This window comes from Geotrypetes seraphini, chromosome 2 (genome assembly GCF_902459505.1).
Source record: "Geotrypetes seraphini chromosome 2, aGeoSer1.1, whole genome shotgun sequence".
NCBI classification, from domain to species: Eukaryota; Metazoa; Chordata; class Amphibia; order Gymnophiona; family Dermophiidae; genus Geotrypetes; species Geotrypetes seraphini.
In genome coordinates this window covers 396,393,563-396,421,341 of record NC_047085.1, presented here as the reverse complement: position 1 = coordinate 396,421,341, position 27,779 = coordinate 396,393,563, and the positions used below count along the sequence as shown (strand labels likewise).

The 27,779-nt window shown below is 44.1% G+C and overlaps 1 protein-coding gene and 1 long non-coding RNA gene across 5 annotated transcripts in view; one reads left to right on the top strand and one right to left on the bottom strand.

Annotated features, from left to right (window-relative positions):
* Positions 1-23,887, bottom strand: part of RAPGEF5 (Rap guanine nucleotide exchange factor 5) — a 427,979-nt gene extending 404,092 nt beyond the window's left edge. For 2 of the 3 annotated variants that reach the window (XM_033930887.1, XM_033930890.1), the window contains exon 1: positions 23,454-23,886. In XM_033930887.1, coding sequence (XP_033786778.1) covers positions 23,454-23,657 — 204 coding nt within the window. In that variant the 5' untranslated portion in view covers positions 23,658-23,886. Of the gene's footprint in view, positions 1-23,453 lie in introns of all 3 variants that reach the window. The other variant, XM_033930889.1, reaches the window with a different exon arrangement.
* Positions 23,888-23,937: 50 nt separating this feature from the next.
* Positions 23,938-27,779, top strand: part of LOC117354073 — a 48,729-nt gene continuing 44,887 nt past the window's right edge. For both annotated transcript variants that reach the window (XR_004538107.1, XR_004538106.1), the window contains exon 1: positions 23,938-24,118. This is a non-coding gene — a long non-coding RNA (uncharacterized LOC117354073). The remainder of the gene's footprint in view (positions 24,119-27,779) is intronic.

Here is a 27,779-nt window from a genome sequence, read left to right as displayed (position 1 = left end):
CAGAATAAACTTGGAAACTTGTTGCACACAAATCAAAAGGTCTGAACACTGATGCAGAATACTCTCCAAGCAAGCTGCTGTGTCTTCTGTTAACTCACACACTCAAGCTCTCTGTGCATTCTGGGTCAGATGCTATAAATGGCACCTAACCCGACAGGTGCCTAGAAAAGTTAGGTGCCATTTGTAGAATTGTGCCTAGCGGCACCTAGATTCAACTTAAGCACCAGTAGACTTCACAATCGGGCACCAGTATATTAAGCCAGGGTTTTCTTGGCATAATATATTTGCACTTAACTCAATCCATGCCCAAACTCCGACCATAATCATGCTTACTTACTATGTAGGCACCTCAGTGTAGATGCCTACCGCGAGGTGGTGGGCGTCTATCGAGTTAGGCGCCTGCCAGCTAGTTAATTTTTTAAATCATTTTTAATGGCACTTTCAATTAACAGCACTAATTAAGCCAATTAAAAAATTTAAGTTTGGTGCCTAAATTGACAGGCACTGCCAATTTAAGCACCTAACTTCAGGCGCTGTTTATAGAATTCAATGCCTCTATACCCAATAATGTGCATGCATGCCCAAAGGCAAATGCACATTTGCACTCTCAGTAGAGTTGAACATCGGCCCCACAATGTCTATACTGAATGAGGACCAGAGCCTCAAACACTGCTTAACAAGCAATAGTAGTAGGTGTTAAGATTTCCAAAGATACAGAGGATATTCTGCGTTTTATTTTGTTTTTTGCCATCATCATTCATACAAATTAAAAGCTCATGTCAGCAGCTCAGTTGCTGGGAATTGCAGGACTGTGGCAAGAGAAATTGTGAAAAACACTGGTCTTGACTGCACTGAACAATCTTTCTTTAATACTCCTGGATTACATCTGTTCTATTTAGGACTATTTTTATTCACATTAATATTCTTTACTTTAGCATTAATCAACTGGATCAGTAACTGGGACACTGCAGTAACTGACATCTTGAAGCGGTGACTGCGAGACTGCGGCAAAAAAATGGTAAACTGCCTCCTACTACCTTCCTGTGTAACCCACAGAATTATACAACCACAGACAGGCACATGCATCCCTCAGATCACAGGTCCTCAAATCCAGTCCTCAAGGTCCAAAAATACTAGGACTAGGAGCTATGCGATGAAGCTATCAAGCAGTAGATTTAAAACAAAGCCTCACCAATTTGCTTGACTTTTTTGAAGGTGTGAATAAACATGTGGATAAAGGTGAGCCAGTTGACGTAGTATATCTAGATTTTCTGAAAGCAAAGTTTCTCATGAGAGGCTCCTGAGAAAATTACAAAGGCATGGGATAGGTGGCAAAATTCAGTTGTGGATTAGAAATTGATTATCGGATAGAAAACAGAGGGTAGGGTTAAATGGTCATTTTTCTCAATGGAGGAGAGTAAACAGTGGAGCGCTGCAGGGATCTATACTGGGATAGGTGCTATTTAACTTTATTTATAAATGATCTGGAAATTGGAATGACAAGTGAAGTGATTACATGACACTAATCTGTTCAAAGTTGTCAAAACGCTGCAGATTGTGAAAAATTGCAGGTAGACCTTAGGAAATTGGAATTCCATGCCAAAATATTTAATAGAAGAGACGACTTTAAACTATTTTAAGTCCAAACTAAAAGCGTTCCTCTTCGCTGATGCCTTTGGACTCTAACTGTCCTTTTAAGGACTAAACAACGAGTAACCTGTGCCTTCCTTCCCCTCCCCACACTTTTGTTTCTCCCTCTTATCGTTTTTGTAGTTCCTCCCCTTTTCCCATTCGTTCCAGTTTGTCTTAGTTTATCTGTCTGCCAAACTAACTATCCCAGTAAGGTCTGTTGTTATTAATTTATTTATATATGTATTTTATGTAACCTCTGATTTTATTAATTTAGTCATACTACATGTACTTTATGTAGTGCTCTTTTATTAATGCTCATCGCCTAGAAGCCTGATCAGGTAGTATATCAAATTTTTAATAAATTTGGAAACTTAGAAGACTGGGCATCCAAGTAGCAGATGAATTTAATGTGGACAAATGCAAAGTGATGCACATGAGAAGATTAACTCAAATCAGTTACAAAATGCTAGGGTCCACCTTGGTGGTTAGCTCCCAAGAAAAATATCTGGGTGTCATTGTAGACAATACAATGAAATCTTCTGCCCAAAGTGTGGCGGTGGCCAAAAAAGCAAACAAGATGCTAGGATTTATTAAAAAAGGGATGCTCAACAAGACTAACAATGTTATAATGCGTCCGTTATCACGCCATGGCGCGACCTCACCTGGACTATTGTATTCAATTCTGGTCTCCTTATAAAGATATAACGGCACTAGAAAAGGTTCAAAGAAGAGCGACCAAGATGGTAAAGGGGATGGAACTCCTCTCATATGAGGAAAAACTCAAAAGGTTAGGGCTCTCCAACTTGGAAAAGAGACGGCTGAGGGGAGATATGATTGAAGTCTACAGGATCCCGAGTGGAGTAGAACGGGTACAAGTGGATCAATTTTTCACACAGTCAAAACTTACAAAAACTAGGAGACACTCCGTGAAGTTACAGGGAAATACTTTTAAAACCAATAGGAGGAAATATTTTTTCACTCAGAGAATAGTTAAGCTCTGAAACGAATTGCCAGAAGATGTGGTTAAGAGCAGATAGTGTAAGCCCTAAAATCTGACAGAAATAGCATTTTAGTGGGGGGGGGGGTTGTTATATGGATGATCTATGGATGATTTTATTTTTTTTTTAGAGCAGTCCACCTTCTTCTTTATTATGCCCCCACCCTTATGTGTCATCCCCTTTTCCCTCTATATCCTTTTTTTCTTCTATAATTATGTAACTTTTTCCCACCTCCCCATCTTTCCTCACTTTCTAGTTTGTCTGTAAATGTCATACTTGTTCACTCTATCTACTCTTTTACACTCTTTTTTATTTCTCTCTACTTTATATTAAATTCTTTTTTTTAAAAATTGTAAACCGGTCAGATATTCATTTTATGATCGGGATATTAAAAACTAATAAACTTGGAAACTTGGATCTAAAATACTGTACATAATTTCCTGATCTTGCTAGAGATACAGAGAAAAGACATCAAGGATTCTTGGTGTTGCAACAGGGCTCAGACCTTGGGTATGAACTTTGCATTAAAATTTTCTTGTCAATATGTAATCTCTTTTGAAGCAAAGTTTTGCAGTATTTTTTTTTTTATCCAAGTCAACTCTTGCAATTTATTTCAACTAGAGGAATTGAGAAATGCATAATCTACTAGTTCGGCTTGTCTGCTTGTCTATTTGAATTCTGATATACAGTAATCTTTTTCCTTTTCATTTCAGATCCAATTTTCCTTTTATTGTGGTCTAAAGATTGAAAATTTTTTTATTCCTTTTTTTCCCCTTGGAATTAATGTTCGATTACTGTTGTATCAAGGATATTGTGGTATGTAATAATGGAAATATTTAAAAAATAAAAATCAGTAAAGTAGCAGAAGATTTAAGAGAAAAGCAGACACATAGACATGCATTCAACCTGGTTCTGCCTAGACAGAGCCGTCAATTGCTAGGGAGAACAAGTGAGCCTTTCTAATGCAGTCTCAAACCTAACATGCGAGCACTTAAGCTGCAAACGAACTGGAAAGGAATTCCAAACAAATGGTCCAAGAAAAGAGAAGGACTGCTCCTCGCTAAGCTGACGTAACGAATAGGAGAAACAGATGAAGACCACAAGAAGATCATAAGAAATGGGGAGTGGCAGATGGAGTCAATAAGGCTGTGAGGAAATCAAAAGTGAGGATATCAAAAGAGGTCCGACACAATGTTTTCCAACTCAAAAAAGCAGTTTAGTCAATCAAATTGTAGCTTGACTAAACTAATGCACTAAGACTCGACAAGCCACCTGTGACCTGGGTTGGCCACTGTTGGAAACAGGATACTGGGATTGATGGACCTTCAGTCTCTCCTAATATATATGGCAATTCTTATGCTCAAGGGGGGAGGGGGGCTATTAACAGACATAAGTGTATAGGGAAGGGAAAAGAAGGTACCAAGCCTCGAAGCAAAGCAAATCCAACAAGAAGAGGCACTGGAGATGTCAAATCCAACCCAGTGGTCAGAGATCCTTTATTAGCAGTATGTATCAAAGTTTAAAAACAAGCAAGATGCCCAAAAAGGCAAAACACACAGGTAACCATTAGCATGTGTTGTCAGCCACAGGACCCATTCTCTTCCTATGCGAGTGCATACTGCTGCAGAAAACAGAGCACATGCTAACCATCTGCAAATGATACCCACAGTGTTAGAAGGCTGATGCTCATTAACCCAATGGAAGAAGCATGTGGCTTGCTCTCTAAAGCTAATCATAACCAGATGGAATTATTTTCTTATTATACCATTTATGATCACAATCGTTTAAAATAGTTTACACAACAACTATTCCTCCACCTTCCTCCTATAGGCCTCCTCGATGAATCTCTCGAGGTCCCTCACCTGATCCACAATGGGGCCTGCTCCGTCTGTGTCTTCGGTTGACCAGCTCGTCTCCTCTGTGTTGCGCAGTCCCTCTAGTCCCTCCAGTTCCTGGACCCTGACCCTCAATCTTCCGACCTCCATCCTCAGGCTTTCCAGTTCCTGACACCGACTGCATATGTACTCCCGCCTTCCCAAGGGGAGGTAGTCGTACATCCTGCACAGAGTGTAAGATGTACGACTACCTCCCCTTGGGAAGGCGGGAGTACATATGCAGTCGGTGTCAGGAACTGGAAAGCCTGAGGATGGAGGTCGGAAGATTGAGGGTCAGGGTCCAGGAACTGGAGGGACTAGAGGGACTGCGCAACACAGAGGAGACGAGCTGGTCAACCGAAGACACAGACGGAGCAGGCCCCATTGTGGATCAGGTGAGGGACCTCGAGAGATTCATCGAGGAGGCCTATAGGAGGAAGGTGGAGGAACAGGACCAGCAGCTGCACAGACGGATGTCGGCAGACGAGACCCAGGATCTACAAGGGGACACCGGGGAAGGACCTAGTGGAGGAACCACGCAAGAGGAGGAGACCGCGACTCACCAGGACCCCGAGGAAGAGACACCACACTACACCGAGGACACGGACCTGAGACAGAGGAGGTGGCTGAGGAAAGGGAAGTCTGCTATTGTGGTGGGAGACTCGATCTTGAGAGAGGTAGACAGTCACGTAGCTGGAGGAAGGGAGGACCGGCTAGTGACTTGTCTCCCAGGGGCCAAGACACGAGACATCACTGATAGGATTGAGAGGATCCTAGACGGAGCAGAGACAGAGGAGACTGCGGTAATAATCCACGTCGGAACAAACGATGTGAGCCGGAGGAACTTCAGCATGGACGCACTGACTGACCAGTTCAGGGTCCTGGGACGAAAGCTGAAGCGGAGCACACGGAGGATAGCATTCTCGGAGATCCTGCCTGTACCGAGAGCAGATGCAAAGAGGCAGTCAGACATCCAAGCTGTGAATGCATGGTTGAGGAGATGGTGCCAGGAGGAGGGCTTCCGCTTTGTGAGGAACTGGACGTCCTTCTGGAGAAAGAACAAGCTCTACCGGCGGGACGGACTGCACCTGAGCACAGCGGGAACCAGACTACTGGCAGCCAATGTGAGGAAGGAGATCGAGAGGGCTTTAAACTGAGGAGAGGGGGAAAGCCGACAGCTGATCTGATGTTGACGCTTCGGAAAACAGTATCCAGAACAGATGCTGAACGAGCTGACTGCAGGGAGGAAACAGAGGGACCGGAAGATCTCAAAATCAGACAGCGAGGGAAACAACGGGTAAAGGGAGCTTGCTGGGAGAAGACTAAGGGGCACAGGGACACGGGGCTGGGTGGCATGAGGGCGAAAGCCGAGGGTAATATAGAGGTACCACAGGGCGAAGGGGATCAAACAGAGGCTCAAGGGATGATAGCCCAGGAGGGGGACGGTAGGGCTAGGAATCCCAGAGGAAAAGTGGAGACGTGGGGTGGCAGGAATGTGGGGAAGCAGGAAGCCAAGAGGGTAAAGGCTGAGGGCAAAGCGGAAACACAGAGAGCGGGAAAATTGCCAGAAATCCAAGGGCAAGTGGCCCAGGTAAATGCAAAGGTGGAAGAAAAACGACGGGACCTGCGGGGCTTATACGCAAATGCAAGAAGCCTCACGGCCAAGATGGGTGAACTAGAAGTCGTGGCCAAAGAGGAGGACCTGGATATAATTGGGATTGTAGAAACCTGGTGGACAGAGGAAAATCAATGGGATGTAGCGCTGCCAGGGTACAAGCTCTACAGGAGAGACAGGACCCACAAAAAGGGGGGAGGCATAGCACTATATATAAAGGACTCTATCCACTCGATCAGGATGGATATGGCAACAAAGGCAGAGGAGCTGGAATCGCTATGGGTCAAATTACCGGGAAACAAGGGTGCGGGCATAAAACTGGGGCTTTACTATCGACCACCTGGTACACCAGAGGGAGTCGGACACGACTTGGAAGCGGAACTGAAACAGGAGTGCAGGACTGGAAGTGTAACAGTGATGGGGGACTTCAACTACCCAGGGATAGACTGGAGTACGGGTCACTCCAACTGCACGAGGGAGACAGGATTTGTAGAAGCTGTGAAGGACTGCTTCATGGAGCAACTAGTCAAAGAACCGACGCGAGGGGGTACTACTCTTGACCTCATCCTAAACGGTTTAGGGGGGCCTGCAAGAGGGGTAGAAGTGGGAGGACCGCTAGGAAACAGTGATCACAACATGATCAGATTCACATTAGAAAGAGGGACACCCATAGTTAGGAGGACCGCAACAACTGCGCTGAACTTCAAGAAAGGGAACTATGTTGCTATGAGGGAAATGGTGGGGAGGAAGCTCAGAAACATCTTTAGGATGGAGACTGTGGGAAGCGCCTGGACCCTATTCAGGGACACCCTGCAGGAAGCACAAAGAATGTACGTCCCCAGTTTCAGGAAAGGCTGCAAGAACAAGCGATCAAAGGACCCGGTTTGGATGTCAATAGAAGTAAAGAGGGCGATAAAAGACAAAAAAGTATCTTTCCAGAGTTGGAAAAAGGACCCAACAGAGGAAAACCGTCAGGCGCACAGGAAATGCCAAAAGGAATGCCACCGGGAGGTTAAAAAAGCAAAAGGGAAATACGAAGAGGGGCTGGCCAAGGAGGCGAAAAACTTCAAGGCATTCTTCAGTTACGTTAAGGGGAAGCGACCAGCGAGAGAGGAGGTGGGGCCGTTGGACGATGGGGACAGGAAGGGAGTGATTAAGGAGGATAAAGAGGTAGCTGAGAGATTGAACACGTTTTTCTCGTCGGTTTTCACGAGCGAAGACACTTCTAATATACCGGACTCAGAGGACCTCATGAGTGGGGAACAGGCTGAGAAATTAGAACACATAGAGGTAAGTAAGGAGGATGTCCTCAAACAGATAGACAGGTTAAAATGCGGCAAATCACCGGGCCCGGACGGGATCCACCCAAGGGTTCTGAAGGAACTAAGACAGGAAATAGCGGGCACAATCCAACATGTTTGCAACCTATCCTTGAAAACGGGTGAGGTACCAGAGGACTGGAAATTGGCAAATGTCACACCCATCTTCAAGAAGGGATCGAGGGGTGACCCCGGGAACTACAGGCCGGTGAGCCTGACTTCAATTATAGGGAAGATGGTGGAAGCTATGATCAAGGACGGCATTTGCGAGCACATTGAGAGGAATGGCCTACTGAGAACAAGCCAGCACGGATTCTGTAAGGGGAGGTCGTGCCTAACGAACCTGCTGTACTTCTTTGAGGGAATAAGCAGTCGCATGGACAAAGGGGAGCCCATAGACATCATCTACCTCGATTTTCAGAAGGCTTTCGACAAGGTGCCACATGAAAGGCTACTTAAGAAGCTTTGGAACCACGGGGTGGGAGGGGATGTGCACAGATGGATCGAGCACTGGTTGTCGGGTAGACTGCAGAGGGTTGGAGTAAAGGGTCAATACTCTGACTGGCGGGGAGTCACGAGCGGTGTGCCACAGGGATCGGTGCTGGGGCCGTTACTCTTTAACATATTCATCAATGACCTGGAAAAGGAGGCAAAGTGTGAGGTTATAAAATTTGCAGACGATACCAAACTGTGCGGCAGAGTTAGGACCAGGGAGGAGTGTGAGGACCTACAAAGAGACCTGGACAAGCTGGAAGACTGGGCAAACAAATGGCAAATGCGCTTCAACGTGGACAAATGCAAGGTCATGCATATAGGGAAAAAGAACCCGTTGTTCAGCTACAAATTGGGGGGGGTATTGATGGGAGACAGCAGACTCGAGAGAGACTTGGGTGTGCTGGTGGATGCATCACTGAAGCCATCTGCACAGTGCGCGGCAGCCTCGAAAAAAGCCAACAGGATGCTGGGCATCATAAAAAAGGGCATAACAACCAGAACACGGGAAGTCATCATGCCATTGTATCGAGCGATGGTGCGTCCGCATCTGGAATACTGCGTTCAGTACTGGTCGCCGCACCTCAAGAAGGACATGGCGGTACTTGAGAGAGTCCAAAGGAGAGCAACGAAAATGGTAAAAGGGCTGGAACACTGCTCATACGCCGAAAGGCTGGATAGGCTGGGGCTCTTCTCTCTGGAAAAAAGGAGGCTCAGGGGAGATATGATAGAGACCTTCAAGATCATGAGGGGCATAGAGAGGGTGGATAGGGACAGATTCTTCAGACTGAAGGGGACAGCAAATACAAGGGGGCATTCTGAGAAACTGAAGGGAGATAGGTTCAGAACAAATGCAAGGAAGTTCTTTTTCACCCAGAGGGTCGTGGACACTTGGAATGCGCTACCGGAGGAAGTGATCAGGCAGGGTACGGTCCAAGGATTCAAACAGGGATTGGACGGATTCCTGAGGGATAAAGGGATCATGGGATACTGAGGGAGGAGCTGGGATGTAACAAAAGTATAGAAAGTTTGTCAGGTATTGAGTATAAACCAAACAGGTCGTGCATGTGCAGGACCGGAGGGCTGGGACTTCGATGGGAAGGCAGGACCAAATTGGGAGGCCAAGGTGGCAGGGGAGCCCCTTCAGATGATTCAGACAGGTTGTGATCTGTTTGGGCCGCCGCGGGAGCGGACTGCTGGGCAGGATGGACCTATGGTCTGACCCGGCAGAGGCACTGCTTATGTTCTTATGTTCTTATGTAATTGTAGTTTGAGAAGAAATAAAAATTAAATTACTCAAAACTACTGCAGTTCAAAAGAGATAGAATGAGAAAAAAGTTACAGCAAAATACCACATGAGCACTCATTCCACGTGGTCTACTCATAAGAACATAAGAATTGCTGCTGCTGGGTCAGACTAGTGGTCCATCGTGCTCAGCAGTCCACTCACGCGGCGGCCCTCTGGTCAAAGATCTCTGACCACTCGGTTGGATTTGACATCTCCAGTGCCTCTTCTTATTGGATTTGCTTTGCTTCGAGGCTTGGTACCTTCTTTTCCCTTCCCTATACACTTATGTCTGTTAATAGCCCCCCCTCCTTGAGCATAAGAATTGCCATATACTGAGTACGTTCTGCCCTACCTGAGTACGTTCTGGTTCAGCAGGAACTTGTCTAACTTTGTATTGAATCCCTGGAGGGTGTTTTCCCCTACAACAGACTCCAGAAGAACGTTCCAGTTTTCTACTACTCTCTGAGTGAAGAAGAACTTCTTTACGTTCGTATGGAATCTATCCCCTTTCAATTTTAGAGAGTGCCCTCTCGTTCTCCCTATCTTGGAGAGGATGAACAACCTGTCCTTATCTACTAAGTCTATTCCCTTCAGTACCTTGAATGTTTCGATCATGTCCCCTCTCAATCTCATCTTGTAGATTTCAACCCCTTTTCCCACCGTAGTCTCACTGTTTTTCATCCTTTGAAGTCCATGCCATCTGTCTATTTGTTCTGCTACCCCTATGTCAATTACACACACCCCCTCCCCGATAAGTCCCTTTCCTCCTTTCTCACCGACTGATTCCTGGCTGTCCTCCTTTCTTGAATCTTCATCCCCTTCCATCATCTCTGGTGATTTTCACATTATGCCAATGACCCCTCCAACTCCTATGCATCTAGCCTTAGCATCCTCATTCAACCTTTAACAGAATAGCACAAACAATTTACTAGTTCAAATCAGGATTCAAAACTGCTTTCAAACTTTTCTAAAAGTGAGGAGGGATTGAGACTGCCTCAACTCATAAGGAATTTTATTCTTATTTGAAGGGCCACTCACCCTAAATGCTCTACTTTCCCACGTCACTAATCCAAAAGCAGGAATTTCCAACTGATTACCCTGAGAAGATCTCAAATTTCTCTTAGGGGTCTAATTTAAAATCCTATTTCTCAAGTACTGGGGTTTCTTATCATGAATCACTTGAAAAATTATAGTCAGCAACTTGAATATGCAATGCTTTTTAATAGGGAGCCCAAAGTAATTTAGCTAACAGAGGACATGCATTTTTCCAACACTTGCTTCCTAACCGCAATCTAACTGCTGTTCTCCGACTCATTTGGCGCTTGGCAATATATTTAGTTAAAAGACCTATATACAAGATATTACAATAATTTAAGGTACTTAAAACTTGCATAACTATTGTTAAGACATTCAGATCTAAATAAGCTTTCAAAATTAGCCCATTAAGGGAGGAACCACCAAAACTTATTCAGATATTCATTCACCCAAGGCTAGTGGCCAGCAAACACGTGAACATATTACCCTCTCTATAAGCATCACTGGCTGCCTATTAGTTAGCAGGTCAAATTTAAACTTGCCACACCTGTTTGTAGAGCTTTAAGCAAAATGGCCCCTTACTATCTAGTCAACGGTTTGTTGCCTTTGAGTAGAGAATGACAGGGGACCCTTTACAGCGGTAAAATGTGGTCACCACAGTAAATCCGCAGGAATGGAGACATTTGCAACTGGTTTACTGCAGGAATGGGGACAAGACCTTTTACCGCCCCGCAGGAATAGGGACAAGACCTATTACTGCCCCGTAGGAGCGGTGAAAAGTCTTGCTCCTGTGGTAAAAAAAAGTTGCACCTGTGTCAGACTCGGCATCTCCTCCCCAGCTCCTCTTACCTTCAGGATCCAGCCATGCCACAATGAAGACAGAAGGAACTCAAAAACAAAGCCTGAGACCAATGTGATTTGAAAAATAAATTTACCACACAACAAAGGGTAGAAAAAAATAAATTTATTTTATATTTTGTGATTGGAATATTTCAGATTTGAAATATGTATCCTGTTAGAGCTGGTATTAGACATAACTGGGGACCGCAAAGTCCAGGCTGTGCTTCTTTAGCTTCCACACAGAGTTACAGAATAGCTCCAGGGGGCAGGACCTATTCTGTAACTCTGTGTGCAGCTTTTGGAACACTCCTTGCCATGCCTCTAGTCACACACCCTTTTGAGTTACACACAAGGGATTTAGGTACATGAGGTATTTAATAGTGTCCAGAAAGAGGCATGTGCAAATATTTAATAACTGGATAATGCAGGAAGACCCAGTCTTCTGAAAAATATTTTTGAAAAATCAGTAGCATGCAGATTAGTGTATGCACACAGGCAAAAGACCACAAAACGCTTTAATGCATTTCTGCAATAGCCTCTTTGCCAAGTGCTAACCATGCACTAAGCCCTTAAAACCCTTTAGTAAAAAAAAAAAAAAAAACCAAAAAAAACAGTCCCTAAATAAATTTGCTCCACCCCCCCCCCCTTCTGGACTGGTGGTCCTGTATTTTGAACTAGCTCCAGGTTTCCTTGAAGGACTAAAGGTAGCTGGAAAGTTATCTGTTTGAATGGATAAACAACAGTCCCCCCCAAGCACTGTAATCCCTAGTAGCATAAATTCGCAAGAATCAAGGAATTTTCAGCAACATTCATTTTATAATGAGTATACAGGTATTCCAGTTACTATCAGGAGCTAGAAAACTGCGACTGGAAAGCATCTTGTATTTGTTTCTTTTGAACCCTTGTAACATTCATTATCTTCTCTGACACTGCTTAGCTAGAGTTTGCATGCAGATCACCCAACAGTGGTCACATCTTTCTTCCCCAGTATGGATGGCCAATGTAAACACTCCAAAGAGACACAAATATATCCAATTTGCAGAATCAACAAAACTGCACTTGGGCCGGTTCTTATTTAAAGAATGCAAAGTATACTAACATCTCAAATGTTTATTCTTTCTCATCTGGAGAGACTTGCTTGCAGCCCTCAGGGAGGGAAGTTGGCTGTCTGCATAGCAAGTTTTCCCCTCAGCAGTATTTGTGGTATGGATAAATGGGGGAGAAAGAGCAGTTTCTACTGTTAGAAATCATTGCTCCTTTCACATACCCTGAGATCACTAGTGAGAACAGAACACTGGAAAAAAAGATGGGGGAGAGGTAGATTCACTCTCACAATTTTGCAGAGCAGGAAAGACCCAACAGGGTACCTCAGGGAATAAATGTTCCAAGACGGGTGTATAAGCCGGTAAAACCCATACAGCTGTCTGCCAGCAACATCCAAGACATTTCAGATATTGATCAGGTCAGCTGCACAGTATACTATACTATACATTTGTGCAGAAACATAAAATGGAGGATGCCTACAAATCATTAACAGTAAGTCATATAAGCATTACAGTACAACATGTGTAAACATGACAGGATAAAAACCAGGAAATCAAGTCTTTTGAATTTAAGAGCAGTCTCAAAGGAATGGGCCTTTAGGCAGGACTTATACAGGGGGTGCTGAAAAGTTCCAAGTCTAACCAAGAAGAGAATGACCCCTGACCACATAGAACAACTAACATAACTCTTAAACAATCTTCTTCATCACAGCCAACTACCTTTCCAAATGGGGCAAATTGCCCTCATGTTGATCCCCAAAGCTCAAGATGCTGACCTTTCAAGCCCCTCAAATTACATACCAATAGCTGGAATCCCAATACTAACCAAACTCTGCCTACGTTGAAGAACACTTTTGCCTCCATCCCACTCAATTTGGATTCCACTCAAATCATAGGTCCTTTTATTGACCTTAACCACCAAAAATCAAGCAATACTTGAAAATTGGCTGCCAGACAATCCTCCTTCAATTTGACATATTCACCACCTTCGACATGGTTGACTACCAACTATTAGTAGCCAAACTCAACAAAATAGGCAACAAAATAGGAACCGTCCTGAACTGGAAAACAGACGATGCCTACAAAGATGAAGCAGTTTCAAAAAACTGACAAGCATTCTGTGGCGTACCTCATGGATCACCATTATCCACAATCCTCTACAACCTTTTCATGAGCTCACTAGGATGAAGCAAATTCAACAACAATGAATGCATATCCTCATATGCAGATACATTCTTCTACTCATCCTAATTAATCGTGTCACTAATGACACAATACTAATAATATCAAATGGAATAGATAAAATACAAACCTGGGCTGCATCCAACAAACTAACATGGACAAAACCAAAAGTTCTATGGTTTCATAACCCTGTACATATGATTCCTTCCACTGTAACTCTAACCTCAGGATCCAAACTAGATATCAACTTGACGTCCAAGGTCCTTGGAATTATACTCAACTCCACCCTATCATATGACTTTTAAGTATCCAACTTAAGGAAGAAAACCTACAATATGAGAAGAAGACATCAGACCCTTTTTCAAGAGCGCCACTTTGTTCTACTAACACAAATGCTTATACTGTCACAGCTAGATTACTGCAACTCCCTCTGTGCGAGTCTAAACGCCACACTCCTGAACAAACTACAGATGATACAAAACACAGCATTCAGACTAATATTTAAACTCAAAAAATTTGACTCCGTCTCACTTTACTATAAGAACTTACATTGGCTGCCCATAAAAACAATTCTTGTAAACCGTGCTGAGCTCTACAAATGTGGAGATGGTGCGGTATATAAACCCAAGATTTAGTTTAGTTTAGTATAACCTTCAAAACTGTCCTATATAATGTTTCAAATTATATAAGCAAAAACAGCAGAGCCGCTCAAACGTATTCATCAATTCCTGGCCAACATCAACCAGAAAACTGAAATCGCTTCAACTACTCATCCCATCTCCCAAAGAAATTAAATACTAATATATATTCGGCTCGCTTTTCACTTATCTTGAAACAACCTCCTGACATTCTAAAACAGATTCTGAAAATTTTTTTTAAAAACTCTCTTCTTTGAGAGCATACACACTAAAGACAACTAATTCAGTATACCTAGTATCACTAAATTCCATACTTAACTCAAGTATTATTCCAGTACAGTCATGGAACCTCAATTCCCCATTACTCCGTTCATAACTCGGTTCTCTTTGAAGTACTATAATATAATGTAGCTTATACATTTTATAATTCCTTATATTGTAAGTCACCTTGAACCCAATTAGCCAAAGTGTGATTCAGAAATACTGTATTACATTAGATTAGATCTCTGCTCATTGTTGGCTGATTGACTTTGTGTGATGTCTGTCTTTTGCTCTTCTTCAGTTACGGAATACCGGCAGCCAGCCCACTCAACTATCCTTCTATTTAATAACAACTTAATTTATACAAGGGTAATTTCATAAATAATGCACACTTTTTTTTATTTTTTTACATGTTTTATTTTTTTCCAAGTATTTCTTTACAATCCTTCAATATAGTCTCCCTGCTTTGCAATGACCGAGTCCCAGCATCCGGGAAGCATCATTATTCCATCCAAGATATCGTTTTGTTCAGTTGCTAAATGGCTCTGGTACCGGTGGAAGAAAGCTCTTCCAGAGATGCAAAACTATGTCCATGCATAGGTTGTTTTAACTTTGGAAAAAGATCAAAGTCTGGTGGACTCCTGTCTGGACTGTAGGGCGCATGAGGTAACACTTCCCAGCTGTATTCGCATAGTTTTTCAATGACAAGTGAAGAGCTCCATCTTCCCCACGACCAAAAAAATTTCGATGAGTTCAATCAAAAGACAAACAAATGATGATTTCTGCTTATGATCACATCATCATAAACCATACTCCATGTGGAAGAAGTGTCACAGCAGTGTATTATCATAATTTTTTGCATAAAATGCACAGAAAAATGTACAAAACCCGACCTCAGTTGCTGTTGGCTGGGCCACTCATTCATCAAGACAACGCTCGCCCGCACTTAGGGAATGTCATCATTGAAAAACTACGTGAATACGGCTAGGAGGTGTTACCCCATGCTCCCTACAGTCCAGACATGATTCAATTGATTCAATAGGCCAAATCGAATCAAAAATCTTTTCCCTGAATTGGACAGCAGTACTATCAATCCCCATGGGTGCCAGTTAACTGAGAGTCTACTGTACATGTATCATTGTCAACCTCTTTCTTTAAGATACTTAGGACCAGATGCACAAAACTGAAGATTGGAAGGTGGCCAATGTTACGCCGACTTTTTAAAAGGGCTCCAGGGGAGATCCGGGAAATTACAGACCGGTAAGCCTCACTTCAGTGCCGGGCAAAATGGTAGAAACAATTATAAAAAATAAAATTGTGGAACACGTAGACATACAGGATTTAATGAGACGGCGTCAGCATGGGTTCAGCCGAGGGAGAGCGTATCTCACCAATTTGCTTGACTTCTTTGAAGTATGAATAAACATGTGGATAAAGGTGAGCCGGTTGATATAGTGTATCTAGATTTTCAGAAACCTTTTAATAAAGTTCCTCACAAGAGACTCTTGAGAAAATTAAAGTGTCATGGGATAGATGGCAAAGTTCAGTTGTGGATTAGGAATTGGTTATCGGATAGAAAACAGCGGGTAGGGTTAAATGGTCATTTTTCTCAATGGACAAGAGTAAACAGTGGAGTGCCACAGGGGTCTGTACTAGGACTGGTGCTCTTTAGCTTATTTATAAATGATCTGGAAATTGGAACAACGAGTGAGGTGATTAAATTTGCAGATCAAACTGTTCAAAGTTGTTAAAACGCATGCGGATTGTGAAAAATTGCAGGTGGACCTTAGGAAATTGGAAGACTAGGTGTCCAAATGGCAGATGAAATTTAATGTGGACAAATGCAAAAGGTGATGCACATTGGGAGAATAACTTGAATCACAGTTACCAGATGCTAGGGTCCACCTTGGGGATTAGCACGCAAGAAAAGGATCTGGGTATCATTGTAGACAATACGATGAAACCTTCCGCCCAATGGGCAGCGGCAGCCAAAAAAGCACACAGGATGCTAGGAATTATTAAGAAAGGGATGGTTAACAAGACTAAGAAAGTTATAATGCTCCTGTATCGCTCCATGGTACGACCTCATCTGGAATATTGTGTTCAATTCTGGCCTCCTTATCTCAAGAAAGGTTCAAAAAGAGCGACCTAGGGCTCCTTTTACTAAGCTGCGATAGCGGTTTTAGCGCACACTTAGCATGCGCTGAATTGAGCTGGGGGGTCCTCTAATGGTGACTACGGGGGGAAGCTAATACGTGTTGAGCCGGAAGTGAGACACTGCTTGCATTTGATCCATTGCAAATGCAAGCAGTGTTTCACTTCCGGCTCACCACATATTAGCTTCCCCCCGTAGTCACCATTATAGGACCCCTGAAGAAGACTTTTTGTCGAAACGCGGACCGTGTTGGGTCCTGCATGCCTAGCAGACTAAGTCCTTTAAGGCTTTTATGTGGATGATTTTAGTGTACCTTTGGAACTTTGACATTTTCAAATAAATTCCATTAAGGAACATCGTGATTCCACAGAGTTTCTTTTGGTTTCTTCTGGATTTTCTTCTCTGTGGATATTTTGGGGTCATTTTTTGGAGGTTTTTGCCAGTATAACGTAAGGCTGTGAGCTCCGTAGCTCTGAACAAGGCAGAAGCAGCAGCAAGGGGGGAAAAAAGTTCACCAAGTTGCAGCTTAAGTTTTCTTGCTATGGCAGTAGTTTTTCTTTTTTGTTCCACAGCAACTTTGGACACAGCTGTTACACGTGGGACACACACATACAAAAACACACACATGGCCACATATCCCACATACATGCAGCTTTTAAAAATGCTAGCACCCTCATGTTACCACAACTCCAGATCTGCTGGAAACTTTTACATACTAAAAGGGAACGGGACTTGATATATTGCTTTCTCTGGTTACATTCAAAGCAGTTTACATATTATATACAGGTTGTACCTAGGGCACTGGAGTGTGAAGTATGAACTGAACCCAGTTCCCCACGTTCTCAGGCTGCTGCACTAACTAGTAGGTTACTCCTCCACATACTGTAGGTGTTGCTCTCTGTGCATTACATCGATTGCTCATTTTAATACTAATGAGCTCGTTGTAATGCATTTGCATAGGGTTCTCAGTAGTACTGCCCGATTCAGGGAACAATTTTTCTATTTAATTTGGCCTATTGAATTGATTTTTTTTTATTTATTCAATTCACTTTTCCTGCCCAATCGGGCATTTTTTTTCCAAACATCTTGGAAGGTTTATTTTGTAGCCTCTTCACCCACCCCACTCCCCTTTGCCCCCTCCAACCCCACGCCGGAGCTGTGGTATAAACAAGACAAACAGGGAGAACATAAGAATTACCGGAGAAACAAAATGGCAGTGGCGTGGTAACAGTGAGAAAGTCTGTTCCGCTCGACCTTGCGATTCTTTGGAGTTACCTTTTCCTACGTTCAAGTTTTTGATATGCCTCAAACAAAGCGCAAGGGCTTTCTCCGGGTGGATCCCTCCACACCCCGACAAGCTTCGCTGGACAGATTTTTCACTAGCTTGCCGGATAGTGTTGAGGGAGGAAGTTTCCCAGCTGTTACTCCGGGGGAAGGAGCCGCTGGAGCTTTGGGATTGCAAACATCACTATCTCGCCCCGCAGCCCGACTTCCACCAAATCCGGCGCTGGAGGAAATGGATAGCATGAAGACGTGAGACCAGATGAGTCCAACGCCTTCCCGAAGTGAAGGATCTCAAGTTCTTCAGATCACTGAATCTTCAACGGAACATGATGTGGATGGAAACCACACTTCTCAGGTGACATTAGAAAATGTTTGGCAAGTTCTACTGAAACTCGAAGCAGCAGCTACAAAATCCGTAGTTGACACCTCGATTATATTGTCAAAAATAGATACTTTATCAACTTCAGTTCAGAATATTCAAATTGAAACAAATACTAAGTTTGATCAAATTAATATCGAAATTGCCTCTATACAGAAGCTCTCAGGTTCCTTTGTTAAAGAAAGATTGTTTCTGCAAAGGAAAATTGAACAATTAGAGAATTATAACAGAAGGCTTAACCTGAGAGCTTTGAATTTTCCTAAATCTGCAGTTATTAATCCTATGGATATGTACCTAATGGAAAATCTAAACTATACTGCAGAAACTATTCCGCCAGTAAATAGGATTTACTACCTTCCAAAGAAGAAAACTGAATTACCAGGAGAGACAAATTTAGTTGATAAGCTACAACCAATTGACTTTAATAACATCACAGATCTACGGGAAAGCTCCCAAGAAGAGGTTGACTATCGAGGGACACTATTAATATCAATTGTTTTTGAACAGGATTTAAATTTTGAGAATGTTCTTTCGACATTCCCATAGTCTGTTTCTAGATCAAAAGATATGGATCTTCCCGGATGTTACTAAGACAACACAGGATCGAAGGAAATTATTTCTAGACATGAGGGAAGAAGTAAAAGGCTTGGGAGCCACATTCTTGCTTAGTTATCCATGTAAATATCTTGTAAAATATGCCGGGACTAAGTATGTATTCTTTTTACCAGAGCAACTTCGTAGTTTTCTGAACTCTAAGAAAATTACATAGTATGTCTGAAGGCTGCTTTATCGTAATAGAGCCGGAATAGTATCCACGTTAAGCTTTTCTTAGTATAAATGATGTTTAAGAATTTAGAGCTCCTTATCTTTTCTTTTTTGTTTCTCAGTCTTAATTGAGGTCAAATAAGAGCATTAATATGGTGTTAAATTCAAATCCTAACTTAAGATATATTTTGATTTCTTCAAATTAAGGTTGTTGACTTGGGTTCTCTTTTCTTTATATTAAGTTAGGGTATCTATGTATATTCTGATACTGAAGCTCTGGTTTTCTGTAACAAGAGGAGTTCTTGTGTATTTGTTGGAAAATGAATAAAAATTAAATTAAAACAAACAAACAAAAAAGAAAGACTTTTCCTCTCTCTGTTAGGTCCTAGCTCGCGCTCGCTGTCTAACACCGGCTCTGGCAGGATACACATTTCAAATCTGACATATTGTATCAAATAGAAAATAAAATTATTTTTTCTACCTTTGGCTGTCTGGTCATTTTATTATTCAAATCATGTTGGTCCCAGGCTCTGGTTTCTATTTGTCTTCTGTTAAACTCACTCACCAAGGTCTCCTGCCCATTTCATGTTTTCTTCTTTCTCCATGCTCACCATCCATATTCCATCTCTATACCTTTCCTTCCACTGCCACATCTCTCTCTCTCCCTGCCTTGCACCCTGGGTCAAACCTCTCTATTCCCTTCCATGCAGCATCTCTCCCTGCCCTCCAACCTATGTTCAACATTTCTCTACTCTCTCTTCTCCAAGCATGATTCCCTCCCCTCCACCATATGCAGGATTTCTCCCTCTCGCCCCTTTCTACCCGTTTGTTGCATCTCTCCCTTCCTCTACCCCATGTTCAACAATTCTTCCTCTCTCCTCTCCCCCCCCCTCCCCCGTGCAGTACATCCTGACCGACCCTCTCCACCATGAGATCTGGCATACGGGCCTCCCAAAGAAGCAGCAGCGGTAGCAGTGGCCGGTGGGAAGAGGCAGCACTCTGAACATCAGTGGCACAGCAGAGGGAAGGCCCCAGCGGGACAGGCAGGAGCAGCCTGTTCCAAGCACTGCCTCTTCCCGCTGGCCACTGCTGCTTTATGAGAGCTGGAGGTGTCAGGACTCAATGAGTCGGTGAGTCTGATTTTTTTTAAAAAGCGAATAGATTTGAATAGGCGAATCAGGCGGTACTAGTTCTCGGTGGCTGCTACCACGAACAGTAAAAGCAAGTCTGAATCGAACTTTACTGGCATAAGCTTTGAGCATCTGGGCCTTAGGGAGAAGCATGGGTTCAGCATTTCTCTTTCACTCTCAGCACATGCCTAACTAAGCTTTTCTAGATATCCCTATTTCTCCTCTTTCCGTCTTAAAAGCTTGGGGTATTTTTCTTTTTGTTTAGGTCCTTCTAAAAAACAGGTGGCTGAAAATGAATTTGTCACCTGTTCTGAAGGGAAGAAACATTCTTTTAGAAATTACTACACCCAGGAAGCTGCCAGGGAGGAAAGCCGAATAGCTATACAAAGAGTCAGTGAGTTCAAATAATTTACTATTACCCAGTCTATAAAACAAGATGAAAAATGTTCACTCTCTCACCACAATAATACCAGTGCCTAGTACCTAGGATGGTTGCAGACTGATCAGCTAATTGCTTTGTCAAGATTTAGAAATTACCATTTTTATTCACATTTTTCATCTTCGTTACACCTCCTAAGCCGAACAGCTGACCACAGCTCTGACCGTCCACTCCATTCATCTCAGCAGGGAGGAAGTTTTGCAGTTACCTTCACTAAAAGTGACCTGCTTGACCTCAGTAACACATGGCTTTCAGCCCTGCTAGCCTTTTGCATGGGATCAAATCTCTCTGGAACTTAGAGAGGAGATTAACTGTTTTGAAAGAAACAAAAAAAAAACACCTGGTCCTTTACAGAAGTTTGTAAAGGTTGATGAAAATATCTTTTTTTTCTTTTTTACATTTGGATTGCATGCACTGCTTAGGGTTGCTGTAATTATGTTTTCACCGTCTGTTGTAACCTTTGATATGGTTTTTCAGAAGCTAAATATTAAGGCCAAATTTAAGATGCTCTCTCTCTCTCCAACCAAAACAAAATAAAGACCTCACAAACTTTAATGTGAAAATAAACCTAAGCTATTAAAATTCAATCCCTCAGCCTGTTTAATATATTTTTGAAAAACTACAAACTGCCTTCTATTTGATCAAATGAACATTAAAAAAACTATCATAAAAGGTGTCCTAAATCAGTGATTCCCAACCCTGTCCTGGAGGACCACCAGGCCAATCGGGTTTTCAGGCTAGCCCTAATGAATATGCATGAGAGAGATTTGCATATGATGGAAGTGATAGGCATGCAAATTTGCTTCATGCATATTCATTAGGGCTAGCCTGAAAACCCAATTGGCCTGGTGTTCCTCCAGGACAGGGTTGGGAACCACTGTCCTAAATGAGGCTTAAGGCTGCAAGATCATGGTTTTAGAAAGTTTTTTTGGTTTTTTTTTAAGACAGTAATTTACCATAAAACATTAGGGAACCTTTTACTAAGATGCACTAAAAAGTGCCCTGTGTCGTGACTAGCACATGAGTTTCTTGTGCAGAGGCCACTTATTGCGTGGCTGTATAATGGCTGCATGCTAATTTCCCAATCAATGTGTGGCCATTAGTGCTGGTGACACCTTGGTGACATCTATTTTCTAGACCAGGGCTGCCCAAGTCCGGTCCTCGAGATCTACTGGCAGGCCAGGTTTTCAGGATATCCACAATAAATATGCATGCAAGAGATTTGCCTGCACTGCCTCCTTGGTATGCAAATCTCTCTCTCATGCATATTCATTGTGGATATCCTGAAAAACTGGCCTGCCAGTAGATCTCGAGGACCGGACTTGGGCAGCCCTGTTCTAGACAATAAGGTCCAGATTCTAGAAAATGTGCCCTACCGACACCTAACGAAAGTTGAAAATGCTGTTTAAAACTGATAGAAACTATGGAAGCGTTTACGACGACTAACGCCACTGGAGGTGTGGCTAATGCCAGAACCAGCGTTAGGCATCGTAAAGTGTCTCTGTAGGCATGACTCACGTCAAAGGTAGGTACCCAAAATGGAGGCCTTGAATACCCTAACCTACACTGCTAGCATCTACCTTTCCCAAAGGTGGGATTCCATTAACAGCACCATCACGTGACTGACATGCAATCAGCAGCCGTATTTAAGGCGGCCACCGACAGCGCCGAATATAGAATCCAGACGTAAGGGTCCTGCGCTAACCATGCGCTGACAATGGAGCTGCACTAACTGATTAGTGCTTAAAATGGATTTTAACCTGCAGTAAGCACGCTTAGTAAAAGGGCCCTCGAACAGGCAAGCTTGAACAAAATACTAAAAGCAATTAATGTTGAAACTAATTATAGGAAGAATAAAATCTGCTTTTACAGTTCATAACACAACAATGGTAGTGATGTAATGTGCTTTGCCAATAAACCCTAAAGTTTATAAAATAAGGAAATATGTTTTATCATTACAGTAAGCCAAGTTTTGTCACAGGTAACACATCTGCAAAGAATACTAGACAGTGGGAGCTTGTCTGGCAGGCAGGAACAGTTTAATAACCGATATGAGTTAGTCTCAGTAATAGCTCCACAATAGACAGGAAGAGAATTTATCTAATCCATGAGTCAGTTTAGTCAAATTTTCACTGCACACAAATGGATAAAATAATGTGGTCCCTGTGTTAATCCACTGTAAAGTTAATGAATAAAAACAAAACAAGAGAATAGAAATTAAGACAATACCTGAGTAACTTCATTCATTTTTGGCTAGCTTTTGGAGATAATAATCATCTTCAATTGCGGACACAAAATCAATACAATGTGCTCCCACTACAGAAGAGCACATGACTTTTCTTGTGGTTTTATGATTTTTTTTTTCTCTCTCTCTCTCTCTCTTGCAGTTCCCATGCCAAACATAAACCTCAGACTGTGATTAATTACTGCCCTTTATTTCTCCATATGGAGACTTTTTAACCGGACTCCCGGGTTTGTTTAAGCCAGTGAGCAAATGAGTCACAGTGTGCCGTCTTTTGTTTAAGGAAGCCATGAAGTTGAAGCCATGAAGGTGCCAGGTCTCACATTTGCCCAGTGTCACTGTACCTGTCCCTGAGGAAGGCGGGGGCGGAGAGGGAGGAAGAAAGAAGAGACACAAGAAAGCTGATCCTTTCTGGGTCCAGCTGCTACCTAATCACAGAACTCCAAAGCCAGCTCAAAATATAACCAGTGTGTGCTCCTACCTCACTTAATTCATTTTAAGCTTCCAACAACTGCAGAAGAAAGGATAGGGGGCCACCAGAAGCTGATTCAATTAGGGCATAAAACTTTCTTACACTGCAAACAATGCAACCCAAAGAACACCCAGCTCTAACCCGACACATTGACAGTAGCCCAGGTTTCCAACGCACTGACCCTTTGGGATGCTTAATGCACGCCTCACACCGTACTAATGATTTCAAACTGAGCCGTATTTCAAGTCAGCCGCAGCAGCACAGCTCCTGCAGGGCGGCACGCGCGCGCTGCGCCGCGCCGCAGTGTCTCGCGCCGGAGCCCAGGGTATGCACGCGCCGTGCGGCGCAGGACGGGGGGCGATCCACTCACCGGGCACTGCGGGCAGGTGCTGGACGCGCCGGCGGCGCTGCCGCTGCAGCTGCTTCTCCTGCGAGCGAGGCTCAGGCCGCTCCGCAGCAGGGTGGGCAGCTCCCGCAGCTTGTGCTTCAGCTGGACTTGCTGCTCCCGGACGCTCCGACTGCGGCTCAGGGCGGGCGCCGTGGCGGGTCCTACGTCGGACGGGGGAGGTTGCATGCTGGCGGGCGCTCGGCGCACATCCTCCCGCCTCAGCGATCCGTAGCCGCGGCGCTCGTTGGCTCCATACAGCGGCTTGGAGCTGCGAGAGATCCGAAGCTGTCGGGGGGAGCGCCCTTCCCGACCGATCGCCAGGCTCTGCCTTAGCGCACCTCCTCCAGTCACCTGGCGCCCGCCCCCCTCCTCTGCCGAGGAGGGGTTACTGGCTGCAGGCGGGCGGGGCCGGAATGAATGGGCCGCGATAGGAGGGACCTGAAGAAGGAGGTGGGCAAATGGGAGGTGCTTCCGCCCTACCTGCTGTGTGACACTTTTGCTCTCCTACCTGGCATCCAGGACCGGAAGAGGCTCTTTTATTGCACTTTATTTCCCTGAAACGAAATCATTGGAGTTTGCCAGAAAAAAAAAAGAAAAATCCAACTCGTGATTACCTTAAGAACTGCTAACGTGAATCAACTGCCCTGGTGAGATCTGGTGTAAGGAAAAAGGAGGTCCGCAGGATCCTCGTTTTACCCACTCCCTGCAGGCAGAGCAGGATTAATTCTTCGAGGGCCCCTAGTACACTGGGGCCCCCTGCCCCGCCCATGTCTCACCCCCATTTATCTGTTTTCTTATTTACTTCTTTATTTCCACTTGTATTTTTTTTTAAATTCAAAACAAACAAAGATTAGTATGCCAGTGCACAGTTTTTCTTCTATGCAACCCCTAAACATCTCTGAACAAATCCCCCTTCCTTCCCTTCCCACCTAAGTACCCAGGAATTTAACTTAACCCTTTCCATGCATATATAAAAGTGTTCAAATATTTGTAAAGTAGTAATACTGTCCAAAATATAAGTCTATATTAATAAGCAAGTTTACAATGCCTCTCAACTGCCTCACTCTACATCAACCAACTGTAACCCATATGTATGTATAAACAACCAAATCTGTAACTTCTCTAATTCGTTCCACAATATGTATGTTAACTTGCAATGAAACAACAAGGCAAGCAGTCCACCAAAGAGTCCAACGTGAAACAAAAGAAGATTGGCAGAAAATAAGGAGATTCAAATCAGGTTAATTCAAGGTGCTCCCAAGAACCATGCCTGATGCATATCGTCAAACAAGGTTAGTCAACGCTAACAAAAAAACCATGTTTTTCATACAAACAGAACACAGAAAACACCTTCGCTTAGTATGGAACGAATAATCACAAACTAATCTCTCCCCCCTTTTACAAAACTGTAGTATGGTTTTTAGCCACAGCCAGTGCTAAAAAAATGCTCTACAGTTTTGTAAAAGGGGGAGATAAAATAGAAATACGTAGACAATACGCTGGACTCTGCATACAATGCAACACCACAGAAACAGCAATGCATGTCCCCTAAAGCAAAAAAAATAAATATAAAAATTTTTTCTATCTTTGTCTTGTCTGGTTTCAGCTCTCCTCATCTTCTTGTCACTCTCTTCCTTTAATCTTCTGTCCTTCTGTGCCACTTCGAAAAACTGTATTCCTTCCCCTTCCATCTTTCCCTTCACCTCCATTGGTCTGGCATCCATCTTCTTCCATTCCCTCCTCCAATGGTCTGGCATCTCTCTCCTCTTCTTCCCTTCCCTCTCCCACACCCATACCCCCATGGTCTGGCATTTCACTCTCTTCTCTCCCTCCCACTTCCATCAGGATCAGCCCCCTTTCTTTCCCTCCAACCCAATTCCATCCAGTATCCTTCCCCCTTTCCCTGCACACCAATTCCATCAGCATCTGACCCCTTTCTTTTCCTCCAACCCAATTCCATTTAGTATCCTGCACCCTTTCCCTGCACCTCAATTCCATTGGTATCTGCCCTCTTTCTTTCCCTTCAACCCAATTCTATCCAGTATCCTTCCCCTTATATCTCTCCCCTTCCCCTGCACACCAATTCCATCAGTATCTGCCCCTTTCTCTCCTTCCACCACCCTTCCCCCTTTCTTTCCCTCCAACACCTTTCTAGGTCAGAGGGGGCCCACTGAAGAAACAGAGGACTCGGGTGTTTTTTTTTTCCTTGGCAACGCGTGCCCCCCCCGGGAAAGATCAGCAGCACTGCCCCCCCCCCGGGAAAGATCAGCAGCACTGGGCCCCCCCACCAGAAAGATCAGCAACACTGGGCCCCCTCCCCTGGAAAGATCGGCAGAGCTGGACCCCCCCAGGAGATCGACAACACTGACCTCCCCCCCCCCAGCATCGACATCAACCAACCTTAATAAGTGACGTCGGAGTGGGTGGCCCGGCAGATGCAAGGAGTTGCTGCAAGGTCCCGCGATGACTGCGTCTGCCAGTCCAACCCCTCCGATGTCACTTACTTCTTCCCTGAGCAGAGCCAGCAGACGCAGTTATTGCGGTACCTTGCAGCAACTCCTTGCATCTGCCGGGCCACCCACTCCGACGTCACTTATTAAGGTTGGTTGATGTCAATGCCGAGGGGGGGGGAGGTCAGTGTTGTCGATCTCCTGGGGGGGGGCCCAGCGCTGCCGATATTTCTGGGGGGGGGCAGCGCTGCCGATCTTTCCCGGGGGGCCTACGTTGCAAAAGGGAAAAAAAACATCCAAGTCCATTGTTTCATCGGGCTCCCCTGACAACTTCGGGCCCTAGGCACGTGCCTACTGAGCCTATTCATTAATCCGGCCCTGCCTGCAGGAGAGAGGAGCTTTGTGGTCTTTCTCTTACCAGACTGAAACATCAGAAAGTGAACTGCAGAATCTCAAACCAAGTTACTGTACTAGCAATCGCAGCATCTACAACTCCTCGGGCTGCGTGCAGTGAATGCTGAGGGTGAGAAGCCCACTCCTAGCAGTGAGAAGCCACATTTAAAAATGACTGGGGGGGTGCTAAATGCGGCAGTAATTACAAATATTTTTGTTCTGGTGTTCACAGCTGAAGCGCCAGGACTGCAGAAGACAAACGCAAATAGTGATAGAGGTGTAGACCTTGATCGATTTTCAGAGCATGTGCACACATACAAACCTACTTGTGCATACATGCAGTACAAACAAACACACAGACATACCTGTCCACAGGGATAAATATAATTCTGGTGCATAGGGCATACGAGTGAGTTAACTCTTTAACCGGGAGCTGTGCAGAAGGCATCATCTACAATTTCTTCAGTTCCGCCTCCTTCCTTGGTGGGCTGTACTGACTCTCTTCAGTTTTTCCTTCTGAAAGTTAAGGTGTCTATCTGATCTGCTCAGAGTATGTATTTTATTATTGGGGGGGGGGTTAATCTGATTCTGGAGGCTTTTGGTGCTCAAGAAGACCCCAGTAGCCTAGGGCATCTTTGCCTGGGAAAAGACACAGACTCAGCAGCAGTCTGCAGCTAACAGAGCAAATCTTCAGGGAACCTGTTTAGCCAGCCTGCATTTCCATTTGTGGAGCTTGGGGTCCATTCCCCTGGAAGCTAGGCTTGCTCCTGATTGATGGCTCATGGCTGTCTGGGACAGGCTTTAGCATGTGCCGGCTGTGTTCCCTTCCCCCGTTGCAACAAGTAGATCTGTAGAGATGAGTTCTCAGTCTGACTTCAGTCCTACTGGCAGCCCAAAGATGGCAGTGTTGTGGATCCTTTCATATGCTTGTTTGAGGCTGGGGTTTTCTCCAGATTCTACCTACAGTGTGAGCTGAAGTAGGCACAGTGAGTACCGTATTTCCCCATATATAGGCCGCAAAATATATATGGGTTTTGCAAGCGTCACAGTGGGTGCAGCTTGCAAAACTGGGGCAACCTATACAGTTTTTAAAAATCATCTCCCTCCCTCCCTTGCCTCCCTCACTGGACAAACTGGAATCACTGCTCCTCATATCGCGGCCAGCGGTGCAGGGCTTCTTGCATGCCTTTACCGTCAGTTCTTGTTGGACTCATGAGTCCCGATGGCAAAGACACGCTGGAAGCACTACTAGTATAATTGGACAGAGGGAACTTGATTAATGAATCCAGTACTGAATAACTCAGTCCAGGATAAAAATGGGGTTCTGAACTAAAAGATTACTTTTTTAAAAAAAAATTGTCTTGAGACTCAAAATAACTATTATAGGAGAGCAAAAATTAACTAAGACACATGAAGGGCAATTCTATAACTGGGCGCCTGATTGGAATCTATTCTGTAAAGGAAG